The sequence below is a fragment of the Oratosquilla oratoria genome, chromosome 30 (genome assembly GCF_046742065.1).
Source record: "Oratosquilla oratoria isolate Oo_2021 chromosome 30, ASM4674206v1, whole genome shotgun sequence".
Taxonomy (NCBI): Eukaryota; Metazoa; Arthropoda; class Malacostraca; order Stomatopoda; family Squillidae; genus Oratosquilla; species Oratosquilla oratoria.
Window position 1 is genome coordinate 47,480,478 of NC_134806.1, and position 20,807 is coordinate 47,501,284.

A 20,807-nucleotide genomic window follows, 5' to 3' on the forward strand; every position below is an offset into this window, starting at 1 on the left:
TTAATTACGGTGTTTACTCTTGATATTAAGTGTGTCGTAGCCGACACCCGTGAAGTAAATCGAACAAGTGAATTTGGGATACACGAGGTAGTTTGTGATGACGTCACGACTTCACCTGTTCGATTTACTTCACGGGTGTCGGCTACGACACACTTAATATCAAGAGTAAACGCCGTAATTACACTTGTGAATGCACTATAACGAAAAAAATTATGGCAGGGTGTGAATTAGGCTGTGCTAATATATCATACTGATGTGAATGGTTATTTCGGAAATATGAGCGAAAAACGATGGGTCAAAGCCGCTGAAATACTTAGTAGTACAATGCAATACAACCAGTGCATTGTATTACTATTAGTGAACTGGAGTGCTAGAACGATGCACTATAGTACTAGAACAGTTCGCTGCAGTACAAGTACAATGTACCGTAGTACAAACAGCACACTACAATATAATCACAGTACTAATACAGTACACAAATGCTAGTGCACTATAGTGCATTACAATGGAAGTACCGTGCACTACAGTAATAGTACAGAGCGCTACGGCATTAAGTACAGTGCATTACATTACTAGTACAGTGCATTACATTACTAGTACAGTGCATTACAGTTCTAGTACAGTGGACTACAACACTAGTACACTGCAGTGCTAGCACAGATCACTACAGTACTAATACAGTGCACTACAGTATTAGTAATTTGCACCATAGTACAGTGATATCAATTCAATATAGTTCTACTATGCACAGTACTGCTAGAATACTGCACTTAAGTACTAGTACAGTGCACTACAGTGCTAGTACGGTGCACTACAGTACCAGTACAGCGCACTGCAGTACTAGTCCAGTGAATTACAGTACTAGTGCAGTGCACTACAATTCTAGTACACTGCTACTTCAATGAACCACAGTGATACTGCAATACAGTGTTAGTACAGTGTGCTACAATTCTAGTACATTCTTCTACAGTGCTGGTATAGTGCATTACAGTGCTAGTAAAGAGCATTAGAGTAAGAATACAGTGCACTATAGTACTAGTAGAGCATCCTACAATACCAGTACAGTGCACTGCAGTACTAGAACAGTACACTACAGTAATAGAACAGTGCACTGTAGCACTATAACAGTACTAGTACAGTGCACAACAGTGCTATTACAGTGCACAAGTGCTAGTACAGTGCACAAGTGCTAGTACAGTGCACAAGTGCTAATACAGTGCACTACAGTATTAGTACAGGGCACTATAGTACTAGTAAACTACAACACTACACTACACTACCAGTACAGTACATTCTAGTGCCAGTAGAGTGGACTACATTACCAGTAGACTATAGGACAAGTACAATGCACTACAGTACAGTGCATTACATTACCTGTAGAATGCACTAATAGTACACTGCAGTACAGTACTAGTACTTTGCACTACAATACTAGTTCAGTGCACCACAGTAATAGTACAATGTACTACAATACTGTTACAAAGCACTGTACTAGAACAGTGCACTATAGCATTAATACAGTGAAGTATTAGAATATTGAACTGCAGTACAAGTACATTGCACTGGAATACAAGTACAATGCACTGCCATACAATTACACTGCAATATAGTACAAACACAGTGCACTATAGAACTAATACAGTCCTAGTACATTGCACTGCAGTGATAGTCCAGTGGACTACAGTACTACTATAGTACCAAGGCTGTGGAGTCGGAGTTGGATTCGGAAGCAATTACGGTCACTGGAGTCGGAGTCGGAGTCGGTAAAAATATACCGACTCCGACTCCAGTTAAATTTACACTTTATAATGCCTTCGTTTAGTCTGTAGAGTTATGCAGTGCACACTCCTTATAAGTAGATTATATAAAAAAGAAAAAAAAAATACATATAAAATGTAATAAATCTCGTCGTCTTATCTTCGTGGTCATTCCACTAAACCCCCAAAACGTCCTTGTGCAACGCTGGCTTTCAAATTTATACACAGACCGATAAACATCAGTACAATGCACTACAGTACCAGTACAGTGTACTACAGTACCAGTGCAGTGCACTACAGTACCAGTACAGTGCACTTGCTCTGATTGGGCCACCTGGCCTTCTATGGACACCAGCACTGTAGTGCACTGTATTTGTACTATATTGCAGTGTACTTGTACTACAGTACATTTGACTTGTAGTGCACTGTACTTGCACTGCATGGCACTGTCCTGATACTGTGAAAAATCGGAGAAAGGGTTAAACTATGTTTGGTCCCCTCATGCAGAGGTCCTTCGGTCCAGGATCCTCCCGTATACCTTGCGGTGCACAACTCTCCCTCTCTCCCTCTGGGGCAAGATTGGGCCAAATCGGTGACCTGACTTCTTTCTTTCTTCCTTCTTCCTCCTCCTCTTCTTCCTCTTCTTCTTCCCCTTCTTCTTCCCCTTCCTCTTCTTCCTCTTCTTCTTCTTCTTCCTCTTCTTCCTCTTCTTCTTCCCCTTCCTCTTCTTCCTCCTCTTCTTCCTCCTCTTCTTCCTCCTCTTCTTCTTCTTCTTCCTCCTCTTCTTCTTCTTCCCCTTCCTCTTCTTCCTCCTCCTCTTCTTCTTCTTCTTCCTCTTCTTCTTCTTCCTCCTCTTCTTCCTCTTCTTCTTCTTCTTCCTCTTCTTCTTCCTCTTCTTCTTCTTCCTCTTCTTCTTCCTCTTCTTCTTCCTCTTCTTCTTCTTCCTCTTCTTCTTCCTCTTCTTCCTCTTCTTCTTCCTCTTCTTCTTATTCTTCTTCTTCCTCCTCTTCTTCCTCTTCTTTTTTTTTTTTTGCCACTTGGTCTGATTGGGCCACAATCTCACCCACGGGTGGAGGGCCACCAAGTCCTGCTGTGACTTGCCTCGGACACCATCGAGGGCAAAGGTGCGAGCAGCAACGACGACACACAGACCCTAATCTCTCGCCTCTGATTGGTCGCTTTCTTCTCCGACACGATCCGTCGACTTCCAATCATATCAGTTGGTGGAGCGTGAAGGCGGAATCAGAGTGGAAGCATGAAGGTGGAATACAAGTGGAGAGTGGTGGAGAGTGGAGGAGAGTAACAGAGCAACTGGCTGGGAGTTGTTACACAGCGTAAATAAATATATAAATAAATAAACTACATATGTGTGTGTGTGTGTGTGTGTGTGTGTGTGTGTTTCATCACCATTGTCTTGGATCATGTGCTGGGCTCGTTATCGATAACCGTTACCCTCCCGGGTGAGAGTTCAACGCTTGTACTGCCCTATACAGGCACCTCACACCCTTTTCATTGCCCAGAGGATACAGTAACAGTATACAATATTGTGTACTTTGTACGATGTCGAACGCCACACATCTCCCCATTCCCCAAGGGGGACAGTAACAGTTTTGCGTTGTGTAGCTTCTACGCCCCCGAACACCACTTGCATCTTTCGCTTCTCTTTCCGCTGTCACCTTGCAAAGTGAGTTTTGACATGCACGAAGCATCCAGAGACAGAGGGGCATCCCCGCCACATTCACCATTTTCGAGTGAAGCACAAATATAGAGAGGAATCTTACGCCTTTCTCGATCCGTGCTTAACTCGAAACCCGTACAATCGGCAGGGATGCCCCTCTGTCTCTGGACGCTTCAATTGGGAAGTAAGCGAAAAGGTGGTTATTTGGGTAGGTCATCCTTGGTCATTGAGGTCAATTTCTTCAACAGCAACGGACTTGGCGCACCATCTGCGACTTTTGGGGGAGATTAAGGAGATGGCACGCCGAGGATACAATAGCAGCAGCGCGAGGGACCACTTTCTACTTACCTGCCTTCTCATGACCGCTGCAGACCTTTCAGACCAGACCAAGGTACGTAGATGACCGGACAAAAAACCCATCGGACATAAAAATAATAATAATAATAATAATAATAATATAATAATAATAATAGTAATAATCTAAAAAATCAAAATATTATCCTAAGGTCACTGTTTACCAAATTTAGGGTTAAGAAGGCAATAGGCATGAACTGGCTTCCTAACATAGTGGTTAATGAGTATCATAGACTTAAGTCAACATGTAGTGAACATGAAACATTGGTTGTTTCATGAGATAACTTTACGGATGGGGATGAGAGTTGGTAAGGGACTTGGTGTAGTAGGCCCTATGGTCTCCTGCAGTCTCCTCCGTTCTTATGTAACGAGTGCTGAACCGATGAGTTTTTTTTAGAGAAGGTTTGATAACTTTATGCATGGGGATGACAGGTTGTACGGGACACGGAACTGCCTTGTGTAGGCCATAGGGTCTCCTCCGTTCTTTTGTTCTTATTGTGGTTAATCCTCGTTCTTCCTCCTCCAGGACTGGGTGTCCTCCAAGCGAGTGGCCGAACTCATCTACAAGGAGTTCTTCACTCAGGGCGATCTCGAGAAGGCGATGGGCAACATGCCCATCGAGATGATGGATCGTGAGAAAGCCTTCATCCCCGAACTCCAACTCGGATTCGTCGACAATATCGCTCTCCCCGTCTACGAGTAAGTGCAGACCACGCCCTATACTCTATCGACTCTAACTTGAGCCCTTTGGCGTGACCCAGGTAGTTCCTCGAGACATGCCATTTGTTTTAAAGGTGACGCAAAGGTAAAAAGGTTGAGAAACGCTGCTCTTGACATAAGCGCAGTGTCATCCGCAAACAACAACTGGCTCACCTCACACCTCCGTCCACCGTTTCATATCCCCCTGCCCACCTTCTCATCCACCTCCACTGAAAACGCATTGAACAGCCATGGCGACACGTTCAATGTCTGTCCAATGCAAGCACACATGGACGGGGTGGTGCGAGAGTGATGCGCAGGGGATTGGAGACGGTTAGCAAGAGCAAGTAGCATGCTAGCGAGAAATGCCTAGTGTGCTGCCACCTTCACCCAACCGGTTTCGACCGGCGTCTTTCTCAAGTTGCTGGAACCCGTGAAACTTGAAGCAACGCTGGTTTTACTCTTTACGTTTCTTGATTTTGAAGTTGACTTGGACCTTGACCTTGAGGTTGACCTCGACTTTGAGGTTGACCTCAACCATGAGGTTGACCTTGAAATTTACCTTGACTTTGAGGTTGACTTCAACCTTGAGGTTGACTTCAACTTTGAGGTTGACTTCAACTTTGAGGTTGACTTCAACTTTGAGGTTGACTTCAACCTTAAGGTTGACCTTGACCTCAGCCTTGAGGTTGACCTTGAACTTGACCTCAAATTTGACCTTGAGGTTAGCCTCGACCTATGCTAATGGTTCTCCTCTCTTGCAGGATCCTCGGAATACTCTTCCCGCCGGCAGTGGAGCCCTACGAGTGCGTGAAGGCCAACCGCAGGAACTGGGCGCGACTTCGAGACGTTTACAAACGACGGAAACACGAATCAACGTCGTCTTTAGAGGTCTTCGAGGACGACTCGTCCCTCGAGGAGGAGCTGGCGGCGGCTGTCTTAGAGGAGGATCAGTCAACGACTTCCTGAGGTCCAGGGAGGAGAGGAGGAGGAGGAGGAGGGGAGGAAAAAAGAAGAAAAAGACGGATGGGGTGGAGTAGTAGGAAGGGAGCCCCATCCAAAAGATTTTTCGATTTTTTGCGTAGGTGTGCGGTCTGGAGTTCACAATAGCGCGCATGTGCTTGTCCTTTTCCCCCCGTTCTCGGATATGAGCACCCTTTCATGTCTTCAGCGGACATTTTTTGAAGAATTTCCAGAAATCCATCATCATCATCATCATCTTCGTGACCTGCAGAGAGTCTTTGAAGTCAATTTTGTAAACATTAACCTGGAGGTTACTTACTTACACACACACACACAAACAAACAAACACACACACGCGCGACCAAGACAGGCAACGGCCCGACTCCAAGAAGACTGTAGAACCTTTCCTCTTCGCCTCCATGGGGCGAAAATAAGGAAAAAAAAAAAGACACCGACAACTTTTAATATTAAATTAGTGAATATTCTGTCCAGGCTTAGCTTCACCATTAACTGCGGTTCCTCCGAACCGTACACGTCGGATCGAGAGACGAGACTTCCAGGTGCTACTCCAGGGCCAGTCCAGGTACTGCACTGTCGGGTCAGTTCGGGTACTACAAGCGTCCAGGGACCTTTGGGAAGTCGTGGAACCCTGGAAGTTTCAGGGACCTTCTAGAAGACCTTGAGGAGACCTTGGAGCCCTGGTAGTGTCAGGGACCTTTGGGAAGCGGTAGAACCCTGGAAATGTCGGTGACCTTCAAGAAGAACTGTAGGAGACCACGTGACCCGGAGTTAGTGTTTTTTTACAAAGACGCTCCTGAGATGGCCAAAGGGAAAAGAGAGAGTCTGGAAGCGACAGAATACGAGAAGAGTTTCGAGTTAAGACATAATAACCTTCTGGCGGCTGTCCGAATTCCAGGAACATTCCAGGAGATTCCGGGGAGTTTCTGGAGTTGACGCTCAGAAGCCACCCAGGGACGATTCGCACGCTACTGATTCGTAAGAAGACTTCACGCATTAAGTCCGGGACCATTTCGGATACCAGGTAGTCTGGAGACATTCCAGGAACAATTCTAGGTGCCACGACGTCTGGAAACACTACCAGAGACCGCAAAGCACAGGTTCATTCCGGAGTTATTTTGGAAACCGATGTTTACGAAGCTCGCCCAACGGACACGCCCTTAGCGACATCCCTGCCGTTGTCTGTCAGGGTCCTTGGCTGGACTGGGCTGGTCGAGACTGTGTGGCCTCCGTCGCTCGATGTCGATCACGGACATTGCGTCCTTCCAGTGTGAAAGCCAGGAAGAGACGAGACGTGGAGGACCAGCGGTCACCCAGGCTACAGGGACAGCAAGGCTGTTACGGTTAGGCACCAGAGCCATCGCAGGAGTTGTCAGAGCGATGTTATACAGCCGTGAACTGCCTACAGGACTTCAACTCCTAGTGGTTCACTGCTGCAGCTCGGCAGTGGAGGCGAAGGAGGAAGTTTTCGAGAAGACTGAAGAAGTCCCGGGTGACCGAGAGTGTTCTTACGACCAAACTGTGCACATAGAGGCACAAAAACATAGGGTTTTAGAGTGCAGGAGGCACTGTGAAGAAAATGTAGACGGTGGACGCATCTAGAATGATCTAGAAGCGTCAGGATAGTCGTCAGAAGCTCCCGGGAACTTCTAGATATACGGACATTACTAGAAGGTGGACTCTGTTGTTTTAGAAGGATCTAGAAGGCAGAGGTGCCTGCCCTCCTATTTATAGTTTTAACATGCCACTGTCAACAATAGATAATGGCCTTTTTACTTTACTTTCAAAATTTTAACAAATAAACCTCAGTTTGATTTAGACTGCAATATATTTTTTAAAGAAACGTAATTTGCTTCGAAAAAAAGGAGAAACAAATAATATATTTATTAAAAACAATGGTGCAAATAGATTTCAGTTGACGTCTGGCCTGAAGGGCCATGCAGCTGAATGACAACTGTGTTCTCCCAAAGAGAACGAGACGACAGTTGTCCGTTACGTTAAGAGTACGCGCTGCCCCTTGAGGGGAGGTAACCTTTAAGATAATACTTACGTCTCCACGTTGGAAGATCAGGAGGCGCAGTGAAGATTCCTTGCGATGCTCGAGGAGGACTCGAGAACCGGAGGATGACCTCAAGGGGCACAAGGCTCAAAGACAACCCCTAGAATGACCTCAAGGTTGTTGTTATTATTGTAAGTCATATTGTATAATCAGGGGTCCAGAAACAGAGGGGCATCCGTGCCGCTCGTAATGGTTTCAAGGTAAGCACGGATCACGAAAGGCATAAGAATCCTCTCTATATATATATATATACGGTATACACGTACTTCACCCGAAACCAGTGAAAGAGTGGCACAGGTGCCCCTCTGTTTCTGGATGCCTCAATTACGTCGAAGGGGGAAAGGAGTTGTGAGGGTGTTGTGATTTCACAAGGAGCTGGATGTGGTGGTCCGCTGTTCGGAGTCCTTCAGGTGCCCTATGGTCGCCCTTCGGGTGGGAAGGGATTCGATTTAAAACGACTAAAGGTGGCTTCACACTGGGCCGATTACTGCCAACCGTTGCAAGATCGTGTCGAAACGATTTTGGTTACAATCTTCGGTTGTTCGAATATCCGAACGTCAAATTACCTTTGCGACGTGTACCGAGAAACTGAACGGCACACTAAGAGAGGGTAAATCTTTACGAAAATATAAAAAAACAATGTTGAAATGTTCTTAGGGAAGTCTAGAATACTGAAAGTTATTTTTTTTCCACAAAGGTTGGTGAGAATCGGCTCGGCGCCAAGCAACCTCGAGACCGTCGCGAGCTTCGAACCAAGGTCCACCTTGGCGTAAATCCCGCTCACTCCGAGTGAACTGTTTGCGTAATCAGAGGCGTGCTGGTCTTGTATTCGCTCTGCTTTGGGTTCGAATCCCGCACTATTCTCAGATTCCCAGCAGTGAATGCTACCTGCCCCAACAGTCGACCAAATTGCATACGGAAAAAGGTGACGGCTTCGGCCGCAACTGCTCAGCGCCTCATGGCTTACTCTCTTCACTTTCTTCACCAACTGGACCTTGGTTCGAAGCTCGCAGCGGACGGGTTGATCATTTGAATGACATCGCTGCTACTAGCGATGACCATACATATTGTTTATCGCCTTTTAAGGTGCTGTATGACCAAAGGTATCGAGCGACCTTAGGGCACCCAGGCAAGAGTGGAGGACAAGGGGCGTGAAGGGAGGAGGTCGTACTTGAGGAGAGGGGCCGAGGTCGTACTTGAGTGAGGAGAGGGGCCAACGACGTAGGTCTTCCGCCGTCAGGAGGAAGACTCCATCGCTACTTAATGTCACGAAGAGTTCGTAAGAAGACCCAGTCCCGAATGACGTCAACCTCTTCCGAAGAGCATTAACCAACTTTAACCCTCTTCCGGAGAACTTGAACCTATTTTGAAGAACTTTCACCTCTTCTGGAGAATTTTGACGCCTTCAATACGGCGACGTCATACGAAATAATTGGATTGAAAGATTCAATTCGGTGGTGTTACTCTCAGGTTTGATCCTTTGCTTTCCTGACGAGGTTAAAGACCGAGTGGACAACTCTCTCCCTTTAAGCCTCGTTTAGTAGCCACTAGTGCCACAAGCAACTTGTCAACTCGCCCTCTACTCGACCAATGTCAACAGAAAGTTAGTCAACTCACCGCCAAACTGTTGTAGTGTCAACATTAACTGACATGGGGCGAGTTCAGTAGCCGTTGGTGCTACAAGCGACTTGTCAACTCACCCTCTACTTGACCAATGTGAACAAAGAGTTAGTCCGCTTGCCTGCAAACTATCCTAGTGTCAACACCTACTTGCCATTAAGTTCACTTGCAGCTAGCACTAGCGGCTACTAAACTAGCCCACCCCACTCCCCCTCGTGCCAACGAGGCTTCAGCTCCTCGTGGATGAGGTTTTGGGTCACTGAAGACGTGTACGAGCCAACATTGTCATACAGGGATTAAGCTTTAGCCCCTTCCGGTGCATTTGATGACTAGTATGCTCTAGCTTCCGCCGACAGATATTCCATTGAGGTTAAGGTAAACCCCTCTTAACCTCTCCGCAGCAAGAGGGTTAACACGTGGACAACTCCCACCCCCAAACTTCCTGTGAAAATCATGTCCAATGACAACAGGTTTTTTTTTTTTTTTTTATTCCTTTTCTTTTCTTTTTTATGGAACCTTAAGGGGTGGGCTACTGATGGTTACAATTCAGGCATCCAGAAACAAAGGGGCATCCCCACTGCTTTTACTGGTTTTGAATTAAGTATGGATTGCGAAAGGCATAAGCCTTCAATATATATCATTGATAGTGATGGCTAGTTGTTTGCTTGTTATTTTCTTAAGAGTATTTTCCATATATCTTACTGTGAACTTGTTCCCTTTGAAAGGAGGGTTATGACTTCACTGTAGATGGTCATTATAGCTATAATGACCACCTATATTGAAGTCATAACTCTCCTTTCAAAGGAGAACAAGTTCATAGTAAGAAATATGGAAACTACTCTTAAGAAAATAATAAACACACAAGTAGCCATTACTTTCAATGAGGTATGTATAAGAGAAAAATATCCTGACCATATATACCATCAACACACACACACACACACACACACACACACACACACACACACACACACACACACACACAAAAGCACTGGCCTCACAAGCCAGAGAACCGGGGTTCGATTCCCCGGCCGGGCGGAGATAAGTTGGGTTTGTCTCCTTTCACGTGTAGCCCCTGTTCACCTAGCAGTGAGTAGGTATGGGACGTTAGTCAAGGAGTTGTGACCTTGCTGTCCCGGTGTGTGGTGTGTGAGTGGTCTCAGACCTACCCAGAGATCGGCAAATAATGAGCTCTGAGCTCACTGCCGTAGGGAGGTGTCTGGCTGTCTCGACAGAGACTGCAGCAGATCCGAGGTGAATACCTATGCTCAACTCGCAACCAGTAAAATTGGTAGGGATGCCCCTCTGTTTCTGGATGCCTATGTGCTAATGCAGTAACCCTTATTTGGTTATTGATTTACACATGTAAATGTCTCTATTTTCTTAGAATCGAGTCCAGTCCAAGTATACGTTTGCCTTCAGTTTCCTTGAGGTTCTGTTCATACGAGTGGCTTCAACCGCAGCAGTTTGAACCCCGGCGGATTGTTTACAATTAAAGTCAGTGGAAACGTGCACACACAACCGTGCGGTTCAAAACACTAGTGTGAACAGGGCCCGGGGGAAATAGACGAAAAGAAAACGGGTTTCCGAGTCCCTTCTGTTGTTGTCCCGATGCAAGGGTGTTATTTGTGTACTGATGTATTAACATTAATACCATTATTATTTTTTTCAATTATTATGACACATTATTTTCATTATTATTATCATTATTATTCTTATATATTTTTTTCTTTTTTAGTTAGGGGGAGGTTAGCTGGGAGGGGACCTTCCTCGGCACATGCCAGCATATGTACATTGTTCATATGTACAAGTGCTCCCGTGCACACATGTGCTATGTATATGTACATTTATTCATGTATATATGTACGTATGTATCTTCTGATGTGGCAAAATCCAGTGACGTCATGTCGGCACGTTGACCAAGAACAAACGGTGACAGAAAAGATCTTTGTGAACCCAAGTCCTAAACCCTAAACCTAAACCTCAACCTTAAGCCCTAAAACTAAACCCTAAACCCTAAAACTAAACCTCAACCTTAAGCCCTAAAAATAAACCCTACAAGCCCTCCTGAGATCCTTTCCCCTTCCTCCAATGATTAGAGGGATCCCTTAACTCTTTCTCAAAAATTGGTCTTGGCCTCTTAAAAATTGGTCTTTGACCTCCAAGAAATTAGTTTTGGTCTCTCAAAAATTGGCCTTTGATGTCTTGGAAATCAGTCTTTGGCCTCTCAAAAATTGGCCTGTGATCTCTCACAAATTGGCCTCTGACCTTTAACAAATTGGCCTCTGACCTCTAAAAATTTGGTCTTTCACGTTTGGATAGAAGTGTTGGTGAAGCATAAAGGCCCCGTCAAACTACACGTCAAATCACGGGGAACTGAACCCAGCTGTCTCTACAACATATTCAAACTGAACCGCGTAGGGGCAATGGATGCGTGACAGAAGACCCACTAAACGGCCCCACTCATCGTGTCACAGAAGTCCCAGCTCCACTGACGTCGTGAGGACGTTATCCAACGCGTAGAACTGTGCAAGGTTTGCGCCTGTGGCAAGTGAGACGTCACCCGTACAAAGCTGTGACAGCTTTGACGAACTGAGTAGCGCTCGTCACAGCAATGAGTCACAGTTTGAAACACAGGACGGATAAAAGGATCAAAGGCACGCGTGTCCTTCACTCCCGCCCCAGGCCGCCCAGACTCAAAAGATGCATAGTGTGACATGGCCTTTACCGACACAGTGAAATCGTCTTCTGTACGTTAATAGCGGGGGGAGGGAGAAGGAGAGTGGGAGGGGGGAGTAGGAGGACTAAGGAGGGGGAGGGAGAATAGGAGGATAGTTTTATTGGTAACACCGAAATAAGCATAGTGACGTCATGGCGTTCAGAATAACTTCTCTTCTGGGAATAATGACGTCATTGTGGATGGTGTAACGCCATATAATTCAGGGGGTAACAACGTTCATTGTGGAGTGTAATGGCGTCATAACTTCGGGGTAGTGACGTCATCACTGATGGCGTAAAGACGTCATAATTAGGGGGTAGTGAGGTCATTGTGGATGGCGTAATGACGTCATAACTCAGGCCAGTGACGTCATGAGGCTAGACGCTGTGTCACATTTGGAGGAAGACGGGACAAACGATGAATATAAAGAATATAAACATCTGGATTTTTGGGAAAGCGTAACAAGGAATTGATTGTGCCATTTATTCACAATCTTACCCTTCCCCTCCCCCTCTCTTTGCCTTCTCCCTCCCTTTTCCCTTCTCCCACCCTCTCCCCCTCTTCCTTTCCCCTTCTCCCCCTTTACCCACCCTCTCCCCTTCTACCCCCTCTTCCCTTCCCCCACTCTCTCCCCTTTCCCACCCACTCCTCTCCCCCTCTCCCACCCTCCTTTCATGTAACCACCACCCGCAGCAGTGAAGAGAAATGCAAAACGAGTGAAAGCTAATCTTCAAGTACACTAACTTGGTGCATTATTGCAGACGGCCCACCACTACCACTGTAGCAACGTCACACTCTACGTCATTCTACGTCGGCTGATGGACGCCTCGTTGCGTTGACAGGGGTGTCCTCTCACTCTCGAGACAAATTGGTTAATCTATTATGTAGAGATGGTAATTATTTTTCTCAGTGAATTAATACAATGATGAAAATGTTGTTTCAATATCCTTCCCTCTCTGGTGTTTGAATATAGCTACCGGATTTACCAGCGTATGAGACGCATACTCGCGTCCACTATTTTACAAGGATACAAAGATTACAAAAAGGATTGCAAAGGAAGAGCATACTGATGGGGGACTTTTTGGTCCATAACCAGGTTGGATGTGGATACTTTGTTTAAAGAAATAGTGCGTCATCATGCATTTATTGAAAATTCTTTAGTGCTTTTGTTGGGAAAATGTATTAATCTGTGCATCTATAATATAGCTACATTAGACACAGGGCAATTTTGTGATATGCTTAAAAAAAAAAATTGTATGCCAACAAATACGTATTTAGTATTAAGGGACGGAGAAGAAGGGAGGGAGGGGAAAAGAAGAAAAGGACAGAGGAGAGCTTACCACTATGGAGGATCAACCATCTAAGAGAAGACCTCAACTTGCGACTTGCTAATGCGTAACTCAACAAAGTTCTGTCGAGGTAAGCTTCTGTGGTCCAGGTTGACCGATGACGACACAGAATTATGGGACGACATACTCCAACTTAATGAGATCAGTCGTTTGGATATCTATGCTGAAATATGCATTTATCAGTATTACAGTACACATGTATTTACTATACCCAGTTGTGTTGTATGAAATGCTTCTTTACGAACATAATAATTGAGGAGACTGTAAAAGACCATTAGGCAGTTCCATGTCCCTTACCACCCTTCTCCCCCATCCATAAATTTATCATCTCTTAAAGCAACCAATTGTTTAAGCAATCACTACATCAAGGTTACCAATTCTATTCCTTTCATTAATTAACCATTCTGTCGGTAAACCAGTTCCTCCCTATTTCCTTCTTCAACCTAAATATGTTTAATATAAACCCATTACTACGAGTCCGGCCCTGATATCTTAACCTGGGCTGTGGAGTCGGAGTCGGAGTCGGCGTCTGAAGCAATTACGGTGTCACTGGAGTCGGAGTCGGTAAAAATGTACCGACTCTGATTCCAGTCAAATTTACACTTTATAAGGCCTTTGTTTAGACTGTAGAGTTATGCAGTGCACACTCCTTATAAGTATATTATATTAAAAAATATCATAATTTTATAAAATGTAATAAATCTCATCATCTTATCTTCGTGGTCATTCCACTGAACCCCCAAAACGTCCTTGTGCAACGCTGGCTTTCAAATTTATACATAGACCGATAAACATCCAAAGTATTACTTGAATAAATTAAACACCTCAATTTTACACCTATTGACACACAGTCACGGGAGCTGTAATATTCCTGTCAAGTTCCATAGAGAAATGATGACAAATTTATACTACGACTGTTCCTCCGTTATGTTGTCCCCCAACCCCTTGTTGTTGTCCTGTATCATTTCTCTGAATATTCTTTTCCTTTTTTCGCCTACATACCCTGTGCTGGGGGCAAAAGAATACTGCCACCAAGTATTTCCACTTGGATCGTAAGAGGCGAGAAGAAAGGGACGGAGATTAGGACCAAGCATCCTTCTCCCTGTAGCCCCACAGGGGACATTCCTAAAAAACGTAAAAGCATATGAGGGTCTAGGAGTTTTCCAACCAGCACCCTAAGGTTTGGGCTTTTTAATGTGTGTGGATGTGGTACAGATGAGAGTAAAAGGGAAGAGATAGGTAGTATGTTTGTGAGAAGAAAGATGGATGTGTTGGCTTTGAGTGAAACTAAGTTGAGAGGGAAGAGCGAGTGTAAGTTTAGGAATGTAAGTGGGAGGTTATCAGGAGTGAAGAGAGGGCGAGGGAGAGAAGGGGTGGCTCTACTAGTATGTGAAGAGATAGGTAATCGTGTAGTGGAGTGGAAAGAGGTTTCCTCAAGGATAATGTGGATGAAGGTGAAACTGGGAAAGGAGATGTGGGTTTTTGTAAGTGCATATGGGCCTGGTAGTGAGAAGAATGTAGAAGAGAGGGAGGCTTTTTGGATAGATTTAAATGAGTGCATAGAGGGATTAGGGAGAAATGTCAATGTAATAGTATTGGGAGACCTTAATGCTAGGGTAGGAAATTGTCCAATCGATGGAGTGGTTGGGAAATGTGGAGTTCCAGAAATAAATCGTAGTGGTGAGTTGAAGGTGGAGATGTGTCTAGAAAGAGAGTTGATGATAGCAAATATAGTGTTTTGGGAGAAAGTCAAGCCTAATTACACATGGGAGAGGGTGATGGAAGGAATGGTTGTAGAAAGAGCTTTAATGGACAATGTAGTGGTAGATAGGAGTATGGTAGAAAGAGTTAAGGATGTACATGTTCTAAGGGGAGAGAGTGGAGAAATATCAGATAATTTTTTGGTGGAAGGTAAGTTGAGAGTGGAGGATAGATGGAGAAAGAGGAAAGGGACAAAAGGAAAAGGAGAAGGAGTACGGAAAGAAGCTGAAGGAGGAGTGGGAGGGAGTAAAGGATAGAGTGGAGCTGGGTGTGGAGGAGGAATGGGGATGGTTCAAGGAGGGAGTCATAAAGTGTGCAAGGATGGTGTGTGGAACAAGAAGGACAGGAGGAAATAGAAGAAAGGGTAGTGAATGGTGGGATGAGGAAACAAAGAAGGTTGTAGAAGAGAAGAAGCGAGCTTTCACAGATTGGTTACAAAATAGGACGAGGGAGTCATATGAGAGGTACAAAGAAAAGAAAAGTAAAGCAAAAGGTAAAGGAGGCAAAGAGGAGAGCAGATGTGAAATGGTGTATGAGTATGACAGAAAATGTTGATAGTAATAAAAAGATGTTTTGGAAAGAAATTAAGAGAGGATGAGGAGGCGAATCAAGTAGAGAAGAAAAGGTAAAAGGTGCAGATGGAGAGATGATAATGGAAGAGAAGGCAGTAAGAGGAAGATGGGCAGAATATTTTAGGGAGTTGCTAAATGTGAAGGAGGATAGGGAGGGAAAGATAGCTGCAGTGGGAAATGCTAAGAAAATGAGAGTGATGAGTGAGGAGAATGGAGGAGAAATAAGGAAGGATGAGGTGAAGGCAGTTGTTAAGATGATGAAAGCAGGTAAGGCACCTGGTCTGGATGGATGCCATGCAGAATGTCTGAAAAAGGGAGGTACAGTGATGGTGGACTGGCTGGTGAGGTTATTTAATGTTTGCTGGAGAGAGGGTAGAGTGCCGGAGGACTGGAGGAGTGCCTGTATAGTTCCTCTTTACAAGGGAAAAGGGGACAAGTGTGAATGTAGTAGTTTCAGAGGGATTAGCTTAAGTGTAGTTGGGAAGGCTTATGGGAGGATCTTGATTGAGAGGATTAGGAGAGGAACAGTGTGGATTTAGGATGGGTAGAGGTTGTGTAGATCAGATCTTTGTGGTAAGACAAATATGTGAGAAAGCTATAGGAAAGGGGAAGGATGTTTTTTGGGCCTTTATGGATCTCGAAAAGGCTTATGATAGGGTAGACCGAAAGGCACAATGGGAGGTTATGCAGATATACGGGATAGGAGGAAAGCTTCTGGGAGCTGTCAAGAGTTTTTATGAGAGTAGTAGAGCTTGTGTCAGGATTGGAAATGGAGAGAGTGAGTGGTTCGAGGTAAAGGTGGGACTTCGTCAAGGATGCGTTATGTCGCCCTGGCTGTTCAACTTATACATGGATAGGGTGGTGCGAGAGGTAAATGCAAGGGTAGTGGGTCAGGGATTGGAGATGGTTAAAGAAAATGGAGAAAAGTGGGAGGTGAGCCAGCTGTTGTTTGCTGACGACACTGCGATTGTGGCAGGATCGGAGGAGGGATTGAGGAAGTTGGTGGCAGAGTTTGGGAGAGTATGTGATAGAAGAAAGCTAAAGATAAATGTGGGTAAAAGTAAGGTGATGAGATGTACAAGGGGTGAAAGTGGCAGTAGACTGGAAGTGAGCATTAAGGGAGAGCAACTGGAGGAAGTGGATAGTTTTAGATACTTGGGTGCAAATGTGGCAGGAAAAAGTGGAGTGAAGGTGGAAGTAGAATGTAGATTGAGAGAAGCGAGTAAATGCCTTGGTGGATTAAAGAGTGTAATGAGGAATAGACATTTGGGAATGGATGCTAAGAGGAGACTATATGAAGGAGTGATTGTGCCAACAGCACTGTATGGGGCAGAAACATGGAACATAAGAGAAGAGAGGAGTTTGAATGTGTTTGAGATGAGGTGTCTGAGAAGTATGATGGGGGTTACTAGGCTAGATAGAGTGAGAAATGAGGAGGTGAGGAGGAGAACAGGGGTGGAAAAGGAGCTGGGAAATAGGGTTGATGAAAGAATATTAGGATGGTTTGGACACATGGAAAGAATGAGTGAAGAAAGACTAGTAAAAGAGGTATGGAAGGCAGATGTGGAGGGAGTGAACATGAGGGGACGTCCTAGGATGAGGTGGATGGATGGGGTGAAGGGGGCTTTGGGGAAGAGGAGAATGTCTGTTGAGGAAGGACGGGAGAGAACAGAAGACAGGGGTGAATGGAGAATGGTTGTATATGGATGATGTTGTGATTGCATGAGGTGGAATGGGCGGGGGATAGGGGAATAGGTAGTATGTGTGAGCAAAATTTGACGCAGCCCGAAAGGATTTCTCCCCGTCCTCTCCTTTTATGCAATGGGGGGACGGAGAGGGGAGGTCGCCGATTTAATGAAATGGCCTTGCTGTGGATGTGCTGTGTCTTGCAACACTGCTTCCGACCCAGGACAGTGGACAAGGTGCAGGGATGACCCGTCATCCAGGAGGTGCTCAGATAAGAGGGAGGGTGGAGGAGTGTGGAGTGTATTCAGGGATGGAATGGGTGGAAATGATTTTATGCCTTTCCCTTTTTGGCTACCTCCCTTGTAAGGGGGAAAAAGCCTTGGTATATGTATGTATGTATGTACGAGTTAATTTAATTATTGATTAATGATTATTAATTTTTTTTCATTTCAATTACTATAAAATATTATTTGATTATTTATATGATTATATTATATTATTATTATTATATTATATTAAAATATTAAAAATATCTACCTTTCAGTGAAGCCCTTTTTGTCTCTACCATGGTGCTCCTGTGTCCCCAGGAGGTAGGTGACGAGGGGCTTGGCATGCTTGATGCTGTTGTCGTCCCTAAGCAGGTTCAAGTCCCTCTGGAGCACCATCTAGTTGGGAAGGCAGTTCCCCATGTAGGCATGTTGGTCTGACTGCATTTTGACCAAAGCATTGGCAACTGGGGCCATAACTTTGACGTACTCGGCGATGACCTCGTTGTCCTCATCAACAAAGGCGGGGATCGAGTTGGGGTGCATGCTGGTACAGAGATCATTGATCTTTTTACGGGTGTCCAGGTCCTGTAGCAGGCCAGAAAGCATCTTATAGCTGTCATAGCTGGAGTTCCACCTCGTCGCGCCAGGGACTTTTAAGTTTTTTGCCGATAGCATCCTTTATCTCGTTGGCTGCAACAGTTCGGCGGCCCTGGGCATTCCACAAAGACTGTGCCTTGGCATCCAACCTTCTGAAGATATTCCTGCTACCATAGTTCCATTGTGGGACCTGAAAAAGAATATTTATTTAATATTTTATTACAATTCACAAATTAAAAAATAATAAATAATAATTTACATCTTTCTAGTTTTTACCAAAAGAATAAATTATGGGCAGGTGGATGGGGGGTGAGGTAGTATGTGTGAGCAAAATTTGACGCAGCCTGAAGGGATTTCTCCCTGTCCTCTCATTTTATGCAATGGGGGGACAGAGAGGGGGGGGGGGTCACTGATTTAATGAAGCGGCCTTGCTGTGGAGGTGCTGTGTCTTGTGACACTGCTTCTGACCCAGGGCAGTGGACAAGGTGCAGGGATGACCTGTCATTCAGGAGCTGCTAAGATAAGAGGGAGGGTGGAGGGTTGTGGAGTGTATTCAGGGATGTAATGATTTTATGCCTTTTTCTTCTTGGCTACCCCCCTTATAAGGGGGAAAAAGCCTTGGTATATGTATGTATCATTAAATTCAAAAAAATAAAATTATTATACTAACTTTGGAAACATCCTCAGACGCCAGGAGGTTCAGAGTGTGTGCACCACACCTCTGGTGTTTAGGCAGGCTAACCTCGGCTTCGTCAGCCTGGTCCAGGGCCTCCTCCATAGGTATGACCTGAGGCTCGTCAGCCAGCTCTTCGTCAGGCTTGTCCTCGCCAGGTTGTATGACGACATCCTCTTGTGCAAAGTTGACAAATGCACTTACATAGTTTGTGCCATTGTCTGTGGTCGTGCAATGATGCTGAAGTCCTCATGCAGCTTGCTCAAGGACCTCGCCAAGTACTCGGCTGTCTGGCTCTCCTTCACCTCCTTCATGCCCAAGACTGCAGTCGTCCTCTCCAGGGTGGCCTTGTCCAACCACGAGACTGTGGAGCCTATGAAGGCCCGGTTGTGGCTCGACCAGCTGTCGGCAGTGGTGGCCAGGTAGTCCTGCTTGGACATGATCTGGGTGAGCTCATTTTTGGCCCTGGCGTTCATATGCTTGATGTCGTTGCCAAGCTTTTTTCTGGACGGCAGCTTGAACTGAGGGTTCAGGTAGTTGAAGAAGGCCCTGAGCGCCTCTGATTCTGTTGTTATGGTGGGCAGCATGTTGCGGATAATCCACTGAAACATAAAAAAGATGTGCGAGTATTTGAAGTTAAATTTTTGTTATAAATTATTTCTATTTATTAAAGTTAATTGATTTATTAAATCATTTTCATACTAAAAGAGTAGAACTTTTAAAAGTAAAACTTACCTCATAAAACAGGTCAAGGGCCTTCTGCTGGTCAAACCTCTCAGCCATAGCCTCCTCAATACAGCCCTGCCTGAGGCTTTTGGCATCCCGACCACCACCAGAAGCAGAGCGGCCACGTTTGCTGCTGCCATCTAAGGCTGCTTTTAAGGCAGGACTATCTAAAGGGTGCTTGGTGGCATAATGCTTCTTTAAGTTGGTGTCATTCTGAAGCTTCAGCCTCGCAGTGCAATTTTTCTCGGCGCAGAGGGCAAACCCGGCGTCCTTGCCGACACCACACTTGAAGAGGGGCTTGAGAATGTCCCAGTCTCTGTAGAGGTCCCTTTCCCTCCTGGAACCGTGACCTCCCTCGGCTTGCTCGGCCTCGGTGTCGGCGATGTTCATGTCCTCGGCTCGACTTTTGCCAGGCATCAGCTCCGGACTCGTAAACTCTGGCAGTTGGATATCGCTGGCGTCAGATTCACTCTCAGCGAGGCCGCTTGGGTTCGTGTGTCGTGTGTCAGACTGAGCACTTGGGTTTCTCGACCTCAGTGTGGATGTCACGTACTTATCCATTGTCAGCGGTGAGTGTGATGTGAGTAGAGTAGTCTAACCTCCTTGGGTGTCCTCTCCAGAGTGTTGTCAGTGCAACGGTTGAAGAATGTCTGACTATTGTAGCACAGTTTAACTAAATCGTAACTTACGGGACACGGTGAAAAGAAAGTCTGCAGACTGTGCAGATTTGTAAACACTAAACAAGTGCTCTGATTGGCTGCTGCTGTCACCGGCGCACGCGCGGTGGCTGCGCATCACTAACAAGCATTCTGATTGGCTGGAAGCCAGCCGCGGTCACAACTTGACGAGTCTGTGTGGTACAGATAAAGCAACGAGTTAAACACCACGAGTATATTTCCAAGTTCAAAGAAGGGCAGTCCAGGCAGTAATACTAGTCTTTGTTTCACATTACTACACACAGTCACACAGGCTTGCATATCGAGCACATTTCGAGCAGTGGTCATTTGAGACACACACACTCACACACTTACACACCCATACTGAAATAGAAGTAGAGAGAAGCGATAAAGTAAAACACAATGCTAATAGTCAAAGGCGTCTTTAGTTGTTACAGAAACATAGGTGTCACCACATCTGTATGCTACAGAAAAGTTGAAAACCAATGTTTGGTCGTCTTCGTTTTTTCAAATTTTTCCCAGGATACAGAGGTTCGGATTCGCGGAAAAAAAAAGACGTTCCGAACCTGGAAGTCTGAATCTTTTTTGACGTCGGTCCAAATCCGAACCTCCGAACCCAAATCCGGGATT

The 20,807-nt window shown here is 45.3% G+C and overlaps 2 protein-coding genes across 2 annotated transcripts in view; one reads left to right on the forward strand and one right to left on the reverse strand.

The window, feature by feature from the left end:
• Nucleotides 1-5,477, forward strand: part of LOC143041153 (cGMP-dependent 3',5'-cyclic phosphodiesterase-like) — a 199,785-nt gene extending 194,308 nt beyond the window's left edge. The window contains exons 12-14 of the mRNA XM_076212959.1: nucleotides 3,684-3,826; nucleotides 4,316-4,488; nucleotides 5,253-5,477. Of these exons, the coding sequence (XP_076069074.1) occupies nucleotides 3,684-3,826; nucleotides 4,316-4,488; nucleotides 5,253-5,457 (521 nt within the window). The 3' untranslated portion in view covers nucleotides 5,458-5,477. The remainder of the gene's footprint in view (nucleotides 1-3,683; nucleotides 3,827-4,315; nucleotides 4,489-5,252) is intronic.
• A 13,446-nt stretch (nucleotides 5,478-18,923) lies between these two features.
• Nucleotides 18,924-20,061, reverse strand: LOC143041322 (uncharacterized). Its single transcript, XM_076213145.1, has 2 exons — nucleotides 19,510-20,061; nucleotides 18,924-19,376 (listed from the first exon to the last, which is right to left on the reverse strand). Exons 1-2 carry the CDS (start codon nucleotides 20,059-20,061, stop codon nucleotides 18,975-18,977), a joined length of 954 nt encoding a protein of 317 aa, XP_076069260.1. The 3' UTR covers nucleotides 18,924-18,974.
• Nucleotides 20,062-20,807: the final 746 nt, after the last annotated feature.

Coding starts and splice junctions, on each gene's coding strand:
- LOC143041322 (XM_076213145.1), bottom strand. CDS start 20,061: ATGGATAAGTACGTGACATCCACACTGAGGTCGAGAAACCCAAGTGCT. Junction 19,377..19,509: donor CCCTTGACCTGTTTTATGAG/GTAAGTTTTACT, acceptor TTTATGTTTCAG/TGGATTATCCGCAACATGCT.